This window comes from Oncorhynchus mykiss, chromosome 5 (assembly GCF_057628025.1).
Source record: "Oncorhynchus mykiss isolate SJ-2025 chromosome 5, ASM5762802v1, whole genome shotgun sequence".
NCBI classification, from domain to species: Eukaryota; Metazoa; Chordata; class Actinopteri; order Salmoniformes; family Salmonidae; genus Oncorhynchus; species Oncorhynchus mykiss.
Window position 1 is genome coordinate 25,775,155 of NC_143026.1, and position 9,553 is coordinate 25,784,707.

General features: G+C 39.6%; 1 protein-coding gene across 1 annotated transcript; it reads left to right on the forward strand.

The window, feature by feature from the left end:
* Nucleotides 1-3,796: 3,796 nt before the first annotated feature.
* Nucleotides 3,797-8,437, forward strand: aqp3b (aquaporin 3b). Its single transcript, XM_021602226.3, has 6 exons — nucleotides 3,797-4,239; nucleotides 6,129-6,255; nucleotides 6,998-7,135; nucleotides 7,361-7,479; nucleotides 7,646-7,863; nucleotides 7,968-8,437. The coding sequence occupies exons 1-6, from the start codon at nucleotides 4,132-4,134 to the stop codon at nucleotides 8,158-8,160; spliced, it is 903 nt and encodes a 300-aa protein (XP_021457901.1). The 5' UTR covers nucleotides 3,797-4,131; the 3' UTR covers nucleotides 8,161-8,437.
* Nucleotides 8,438-9,553: the final 1,116 nt, after the last annotated feature.

Consider the following 9,553-nt stretch of genomic DNA (forward strand, 5'->3'; position numbering starts at 1 on the left):
GTGTATGGTAATTATACAATATACTCTCCCGTCCATATGTATTTGGACAGTGAAGCAAACATTTACTCCAGCATTTTGGATTGGACTTTCATATGTGGCAGTACAGAATGTCACAATTTATTTGAGGGTATTTTCATATACAGTGCACTTGGAAAGTATTCAGACCCCTTGACTTTTTCCACATTCTGTTACGTTATAGCCTTATTCTAATGGATGAAATATTTTTTTGCCCCTCATCAATCAATTTCAAGTCTCATAGAAAAGGGTCTGAATACTTATGTAAATAAGGTACTTCTGTTTTTTATTTTTATTACACTTGCAGAAAAATTAAAAAACAGATTTTGCTTTGTCATTATGGGGTATTGATGAGGATTTTTTTTAAATCCATCTTAGAATAAGGGTGTAACGTAACAAAATGTGGAAAAAGTCAAGGGGTCTGATTACTTTCCGAATGCTCTGTATTTGTGTTTTACCATTTAGAAATGAAAGCAAATGATGTATCTATGTATCTACTCCCTCCATTTGAATAAGTCATAAGTATTTGGGCAAATTTAGTTATAGTGCATGAAAGTGGTCAAATGTTTAGTATTTGGTCCCATATTCCTAGCATGCATATATCAAACTTGTGATTCTAGAAACTCGTTGGATGCATTTTCAGTTTTTTTGTTATTATTTTTGTTTTTGTTTTCTGCAATAGGAACTGAATGGTGAATGATGAGTGGGGTAATTTTCTTTCTAAGTGAATAGATAAGATGTTTCTGAACACATTTAAATAAATCCTCATAAAGCCATGATTCTGAAACAATTATGAATTAATCATAAATAAGGATAAGTGAGAAGGCTACAACAAAATAAACTATCCTCTCACCATTGCAATAACAGGGGAGATTAGCATTTTTTGGGGGGGGGGGGGGGGTGTACAAGTGTAGGATGTCAATTTGATCAATCTGTTCTTTCTAAGAATTTTCCTGTGTCGCTGGAAATGCAGATGTGATTGGTGATTTACATAAATTCACTGAAAACCCACACTAACACACGTTATATTAATATTAATTTGGCCTAATTTTGGCCAGATAATAGCCTAACCACCGATCAAGAAACATTATGGACTAAATGTCAAATTAAGTTCTTACACCTGTACGATCTTTGTGCCTCTGTACAGAGGCTCACTTATCATTCTTCACGATTCATCCCTAATAATCCATAATCATGGTAGTATCCACATTAATGGAGAAGTGTTCTGAAACATCTTCCATTCTTACTTTCGATAAAAGTGACTCCAACATGACATTTGTCAGACGTTCTTATCCATAGCAATTTACAGGAACAATTAGGGTTAAGTGACTTGCTCAAGACAACATCGACACATTTTTTACCTATTCGTCTTGGGGCTGCTGCCCTATGTAGATAGACATGAAACACTGGTCACTTTAATAATGGAACACTGGTCACATACTGTTGTACTCATTTTATATGCATAAAACAGTGTTCTATTCAAGGCAATTCTATTCAACTATTGCTGTACATATACTATTCTATCCCACGTATTCTACAGATACACTACATGTTGTATCCACATACTTTCCATAATGTCTATACATCCCGTCACATACACTGAACAAAAATAAAAGCGCAACATGTAAAGTGTTGGACCCATGTTTCATGAGCTGAAATGAAAGATCCCAGAAATGCATTCACCTGACAGGTGTGGCATATCAGGAAGATTATTCAACTTCTTCAGGCTAGGGTCTATTTTTCTCAATTTCCGCCTGACTGACGTGCCCAAAGTAAACTGCCTGTTGCTCAGGCCCTGACGCCAGGATATGCATATAATTGGTACCATTGGAAAGACAACACTCTGAACTTTGTAGAAATCTTAAAATAATGTAGGAGACTATAACACAATAGATGTGGTAGGCGAAAATTGAAAGAAAAACCAAACAACATTTTTTTTTTTTTTTTGCGTGCCCATGCTTTTCCAATGGAACATATAGGGAAAAAATAAATCTAGCTCCCAGTATGCAATTCCTATGGATTCTACTGGGTATCAGTAGTCTTTGTTCAAGGTTTCAGGCTTGTTTCTTCCAAAACGAGTAAGAACTATGAGTTTTACCACAGGGACACATACTTGGAAATTCGTGTATGCGCGCGCGACAAAGAGGACACGCACCTGCTAATATCATTTTCCTATTAAACATACTTCTTTCCGTACGAAATATTATAGTTTAATTACATTTTAGGGTATCTGAGGTTTATATAGAAACGTATTTTAACTTGTTTTAACAAAGTTTAGCAGTAGCTTTTTGGATTCCTTTCTCTGCATGTTGAACGAGTGGATTACTCAAATTGATGGTGCCAACTAAACAGACTTTTTGGGATATAAAGAAGGATTTTATCTAACAAAACGACACTACATGTTGTAGCCGGGACCCTTTGGATGACAAATCAGAGGAAGATTTTCAAAAAGTAAGTGAATATTTAATCGCTATTTGTGAATTTATGAAACCTGTGCCGGTGGAAAAACTTTTGAGGTGGGGCCCTTTCCTCAAACAATCGCATGGCATGCTTTCGCTGTAAAGCCTACTGTAAACCGGACAGTGCAGTTTGATAATTTTTATGATTATTAATTTTAATTGCGCGCCCTCCAGTTACATCGGAAGTTATCCCGTTAGTGGACACCTAGCCTTTTTTAAGCAGCATGAACATTACACAGGTGCACCTTGTGCTGGGGGCAATAAAAGGCCACTCTAAAATGTGCAGTTTTGTCACACAACACAATGCCACAGATGTCTGAATTTTTGAGGGAGTGTGCAATTGGCATGCCGACTGCAGGAATGTCCACCAGAGCTGTTGCCAGAGAATTGAATGTTAATTTCTCTACCATACAATATCGTTTTAGAGAATTTGGCAGTACGTCCAACCGGCCTCACAACCTCAGAGCACATCTATGGTGTCATGTGGGCAAGCGGTTTTCTGATGTTAACGTTGTGAACAGAGTGCACCATGGTTTTGGTAAAGTTATGGTTTGGACAGGAATAAGCTATGGACAATGAACACAATTGCATTTTATCGATGGCAATTTGAATGCACAGAGATACCGTGACAAGATCCTGAGGCCCATTGTCGTGCCATTTATCCGCCGCCATCACCTCATGTTTGAGCATGAAAATGCACGGCCCCATGTCGCAAGGATCTGTACACAATTCCTGGAAGCTGAAAATGTTCCAGTCCTTCCACGGCCTGTATACTCACCAGACATGTCACCCATTGAGCATGTTTGGGCAGTAATGGATCGATGTGTCGTAACCAAACCCCTACCTTTTTTTAAAGGTATTTATGACAACAGACGCTCATCTGTATTCTCAGTCATGTGAAATCCATAGATTAGGGCCTAATGAATTTATTTCAATTGAATGATTTCCTTCTATGAACTGTAACTCAGTAAAATGTTAGAAATTATTGCCTGTTGTGTATATATTTTTGTTTATTATTATCATTATTTATTTATACTCCAGACTCTGACATTGCTCATCCTAATATTTATATATTTCCTAATTCCACATTTTTTTATTTTAGATATGTGTGTATTGTTTTGTATTGTTAGATATTACTGCACTGTTGGAGCTAGGAACATTCCGCTACATTCGCAACAACATCTGCTAAATAAGGGAATTTAAGTACCCTGCGTAAATCTGTTTTAGTGATTTAGGGTGAACACATGGAGTAGAGCTTGAACCAACTACCTGCTGTGCCATGAAGGTGCAGACCTCTTTGTAGAGGCTGTAGTTTTGCTTGCATACAAGGAGGCGACAAGTTTGACTAAGTTTCAAAACACCAAGTAGTAGTAGTTGTAGTACTAATCCATCTGAATTCAAGTGAGGAAAAGGTATAAAAAAAACAAACACGGGAGGTAACAGAAAATGAAGAGGAAAAAAGATATGGGTGGAGATGTGGAGGTAGGCGTTCAGAATCAAGGAGAGACATATTTTCTTTTTTAAAATCTCAACGAGGGAGGGATCCCTCTCTGAGTGCTTAAAGAGTCGACACACGGTCCTCCTTGACACACATTCCAAGTCAGCCCCACATCTCCACAACTGACCCTGTTTTCACTGGACGACCCACAGCTGCATCATGGGAAAACAGAAGGCGCTTATGGACAAGCTCGCAAGGACCTTTCAGGTCCGTCACATGCTGCTACGCCAGGCTCTGGCAGAGTGCCTGGGAACCCTGATACTGGTGGTGAGTAGAGACTGTTCTACATTACTACAATAGTATTACCCATGTATGTAAAACCCTATTAAAGTGAGTGGGTGAATGTGAATTGGAAACACAGTACCATACTATTATTATCTATCGCTTGTCGGTATGAAAAGAATGTCTTCAAAATTATGGATGAAGCATGTAATTAAGCAAAGTGATGGTTAATTAAGCATCTAATATTCTCTGATGACTTAATTGCTTGTTTTCTAATTAATTTCACATTGAACTTTTGTGGAATTTCATCTTAATCTAAATGTGTTGTTTGAAGCAGTGCTTTGAGCTTGGGTGTGAATGTAAAATGATAGCTCTTCCCACATTGTTAGCATTGGCTATACAAGCAGAACTGACACTGTGAATTATATTATCAGCTTGTTAATATTATTGTATTATCACATTTTAATTAACCTCTCAAGTCTACATGAAAAACCTACACTGAAAATAAACATCCTTTCCTTTAAATTGATACATTTAAAGAACTTCAAATAGTTTTCCATATAGCAATGTTAATTTATTCTGAGGAAAAGAGAGATTATCACATAATTGTTCATGCTTCCTTGGAGATATTACATTCCATATTTACATGAATTCACTTCATCTCTCTGTAAAATACACAACTTGATTAAACTGTTAAATGATCTATAATTCATTCATGAACATTTTCACCTGAATACCTGCTTTAGGAAAAACTCAAAACCTAGCCTTCGAGACAAATCTACGGAATAGAATAGAACCTTGCTCACTAAGGTGAAAAAGTCATCCACGTAGGTAAGGCCCTGGCATCCCTGTTGGTATTCCGCTAAATCCAAATAAAACACATGAGGTTAACACACAAACAGCTACCTGGGGTCAGCTGTTTCCAAGATTTACCCCCATACAGAACAATAACAGTAGCTGGAGGGAAGATACAAACTGAGAGGGGGCGGTTTTGCCATCTGGTATTTTTCTTGCCTGCAGCGTGAGAGGTGTAACTGATGTCTGATCCACTGTTTGGCCACACTACTGAGTGAAGACTTATGCCTCCCTGGCAAACATAACTCCCTTGGCCCTGACTGCCTGAAGGCAGGTCTTCTCTGCTCTAAGGAAGGCTCCACAGGTGGATTTTATAGATAGGATCCTCTATAGGCAGCATAACCCACCCACCACAACACACTGTTGATTAAATGCATATAGAAAGATGATATATTTCCAAGGAAACTCAGCATATATGTATGTTTCTGTATGATCCACCGTGCTGCTTTGTTGAAAAAACGTCCACCACCAGAACCCCTGGGCTCCGTAGCCCACCCTTATCAACACACACATGGCCTCTCGGGTCATTGGAAGCCACACCTCAGTCAAGATCAGTAGGCAAAATGGCCACATGCATGGCACAGCAAGCGGATACTCAGGTCAAGCTGTTAAAGGCATTGATCGTCTTGGGTGACCTGAGCTAAAGTCCAAAAAACATATTTGAAATGGTACTAGACCACCGCTCGACCACAGGCATCTTTTGGATCCTGAGTGCACAAAGAACTCAGACGAAAGCTGATTGAAAAACTATTTTGGCCTGACAACAAGTTGACTAAAGCAGAAACAGACTGGACTGGCACAGGCTATTCTCCACCCATCCTCCATTCTCACAGATCTACACACACAGGCAGTCTACACAGATAGCTACAGACTGTCAGTCTGTATGTGATATGCATGCCATAGTAAACTTGTTGATGATGTTGATGACCCTTATATATACTGTATTTAGGGGATTTGTATAATGTTAAAACATGTATTCAACAGGACATAACACAACAACAACACTACAGTGTTCACGCGGGTTTGGTTACCCATGCACAGTGTTTCTCCTTTAACCTGTCTCTCTCCCTTCTCTGTAGATGTTTGGCTGTGGTGCGGTGGCCCAGCTGGTGCTAAGTGGTGGCTCCCATGGAATGTTCCTTACCGTCAACTTTGCCTTTGGCTTCGCAGCTACACTGGGCATCCTGGTCAGCGGACAGATCTCAGGTGAGGGGGGCGTTACTGTCTGAGAGTAGCGAGTCTATTGGGAGTCATCGGTTGCCTATTGTGACAGACACATTATACCTAAGGTAAACTGACACCAATGTAAAGTGCAATATTTACCCTTGTCTATGTTTTTTTTTTAAGGTAAAACAGTCAGAGGGAAAGAGAGAGCGAGAGAGAGAGAAAGGGTGAGAGAGCGAGAGAGAGAACGCAGTAGAAAACAGTAGACATCAGAGAAGCTCACAGAGACAAGAAGTACGATGCTGGCTTGCCCCTTGAATTTTAAAGCCATTGGGTCCATGATTGAAAGAAAAGTGTGAAATCGCAAATTGCGTTATTACTTTATTCACTATACAAGGATTAATCTGTCAAAGCAAAGGAACATAGATTTCTATAGTTCACTTGTGCCCACGTTTTTCAATGCCTAATACACATGGCAGCCTTGAAAATAAAATTAATCTCTCCAATTTACTGTCACAGAGACCTCCCGTCCTAACAGGCATTTACTGAGTCTACCTACTATTGCGGCAGATAGTCCTTTTTTTCCCTCAGAGAAAAGATTTTAAGAGAATCATCTTTGGTCTTGATAGGCTCTGGTTGTTTTCCCTCACTAATTTTCTCTCACTCAGAGACTTGATTTTAAGAGAGATGGTCTTGGGTGTTTTTTACTCAGAGAAGATTGAATAGAATAGAATGAAATTGACAAATGGAAATTCACCATTTTCCAAATTGTTCTTTGTCACAGGAGGCCACCTGAACCCAACGGTGACCTTCGCCCTCTGTCTATTGGGGAGAGAACCTTGGAGGAAATTCCCTGTGTTTTTCTTGTTCCAGACTATAGGGGCTTTCCTGGGAGCTGGGATCATATTTGGCATGTATTTTGGTTAGTAGGATTCTGATCATTTATATTTTCAGAAATGTACAAACAGCAACAACAATAGTTTTTCCAGTGGCCATATTTCACCTAAAACATTATCAAGGCTGTCAACGTTGAGACTGTCTGAAAATAACTGTTATTTTCTCCCTAAGGGAGTTTCAAGGTTATACAGCTACTGTAGATGATACCACACACACTGTGATCTCTTATATTTTGCCGTGGTTTCTCCAGATGCGTTGTGGGACTACGGCCAAGGAACACTGATCGTTGTGGGGGAGAATTCCACTGCTGGGATCTTTGCCACATATCCCTCCAAACATCTCACTCTGGTTAATGGATTCTTTGACCAGGTACATTCATGCTATTAGTATACTATAGTATATTAGTATTCCGTATTAGGACAGCCTCAGAATCACAAGTAGTTATATGGAATATTATCCTGTATAAAACCGTTGTACATAACAACATGCACATTCCTGCAACAACCATGTAAAACTGAGCTTGGCTGTGTTACAGATTATAGGCACAGCAGCTCTGATCGTGTGTATCCTGGCCATCGTGGACCCCTACAACAACCCCATCCCCCGGGGCCTGGAGGCCTTCACGGTGGGGTTTGTGGTGCTGGTCATCGGCCTGTCAATGGGCTTCAACTCGGGCTACGCTGTCAACCCTGCCAGGGACCTGGGCCCACGCATCTTTACTGCCCTGGCTGGCTGGGGTGGTGAGGTCTTCACGTGAGTTTTGGATTTTTCTCCTGTTTTTATTTTTCTGTGTAATAGCTCTGCTTTCCCTGTTCTTCATAAACATACAACCTTGTCTCTGTCTTGGTCTCCCACAGGGCTAATGCCTACTGGTTCTTTGTGCCAATCTTTGCCCCCTTCATTGGTGCAGTGTTGGGGGTGATGGTGTACCAGCTGATGGTGGGGTACCATGTGGAGGGAGAAGCACGAGAGAAGAAGGAAGAGGAGGAGAAGGAGGAGCAAGATGAAAGGCTCAAATTGTCCAGCCTAACTACCAAGGACAGTGCATGAGTTCATGAATATTTTACCGTGACCCATTTTAAACACTCTTTATGTAAATAATATATATGTGTGTGTAGTACACTCTTAGAAAAAATGGTTATTTGACTGTCCCCATAGGATAACCCTTTTGGGTTCTACATGGAACCCAAAAGGGTTCTTCCAAAGGTTCTCCTATGGGGACAACAACTTTCTTTTCTAAGAGTGTATCTTTTTATAGATTTTATATCTTGCCTTGATTACAAACACATTTCCTTGTGGGTATTATTAAAGTATAACTTCTCAATCAATCAATCATTCATCATTTCCCACCAGGTTCAACCTCGGGAGACAGTAAGGATCGAGCGAAACAGTTTGTCAACTGTACACACACACTGTAGCTGCAGCTTCAGTATGTCTGTCACTTTCAACATCAGAAACTCCTTCAAATCTAGAAAATAACAAAACAGAAACAGTCTTCCTTTATGCCACCTTGCTGACAAAACTGCTATAGTGATGCTTTGGCACAGATAAACAGGAAAACAAAAAGCTCAATGCTGAAGAAGTATCACCTCTCACGCATTTGAAACGGGGTGCTTTGTTGAATTTGTGTCAGGATCCAACATTGCATCTAGATTCTACTAAGTTTTGCCCTTACAGTAAGGATTCTGGTTCTACTGAATTTGACATGCTATAAACATAGAACTATAATCTAAACTATCCTTATATCTACATGTATATTTTACACATTCATTTTACACATATAGCTCAGACACTGCCACTAACCAAGCAATAGAGTCTGTTGTACACGCACTAACATTACAGGGGCGCTGCAGCATTACCAGTATGATCCTATCCATTTAAAATGTGAGTGAGATCTTTCAAAGAGCTATGCTGAACAGTTTACTGCAATGACAACGAAAAAAAGATGACTGAAATCAATCTAACTTTGGACCGCTTTACGGTACACTGTGAGAAAAAGAACTAACATGATTGACTGCTTCAGGTAAACCTTCAATAGCCTGATTTAAAAAGGTCAACGTGTTCGTGGAAAATGTCAAACAAACAAACTAAATATTTGTTTACCTCTAAATACAGTTCCAAAACCTTGAATTGTTTGCCTCTTTACATTTGCTAGTACCAAATTCTGGGTAACCTACTTGAACACAGCAGTGATATTTCTATATTGTAACCACAGCCTATGCCATATGACACAGTCATGTCTATTGGTTTTCAATACATTTCGTCAGGCATATGTCTGCTATGGCCTGCTAGCATGATTTGCTGATAGAGTGTGAAAAGAGGGTACAAGAGGATATGGTGGATAAGATGCAGGCAGGTGAACTGTAGGACTATATTTCAAGCTTGTCTTGAGGATAGGGAGGGTCAAGAGGAGTTCCTCTGATCTGTTCTTTATTAAAGAGCT

Excerpts from the sequence above, each read along its gene's own strand:
- aqp3b (XM_021602226.3), top strand. The coding sequence starts at position 4,132 with ATGGGAAAACAGAAGGCGCTTATGGACAAGCTCGCAAGGACCTTTCAG. Across the intron at positions 4,240-6,128 it reads TGGGAACCCTGATACTGGTG|ATGTTTGGCTGTGGTGCGGT; the intron begins GTGAGTAGAGAC and ends CCTTCTCTGTAG. Across the intron at positions 7,864-7,967 it reads TGGGGTGGTGAGGTCTTCAC|GGCTAATGCCTACTGGTTCT; the intron begins GTGAGTTTTGGA and ends GGTCTCCCACAG.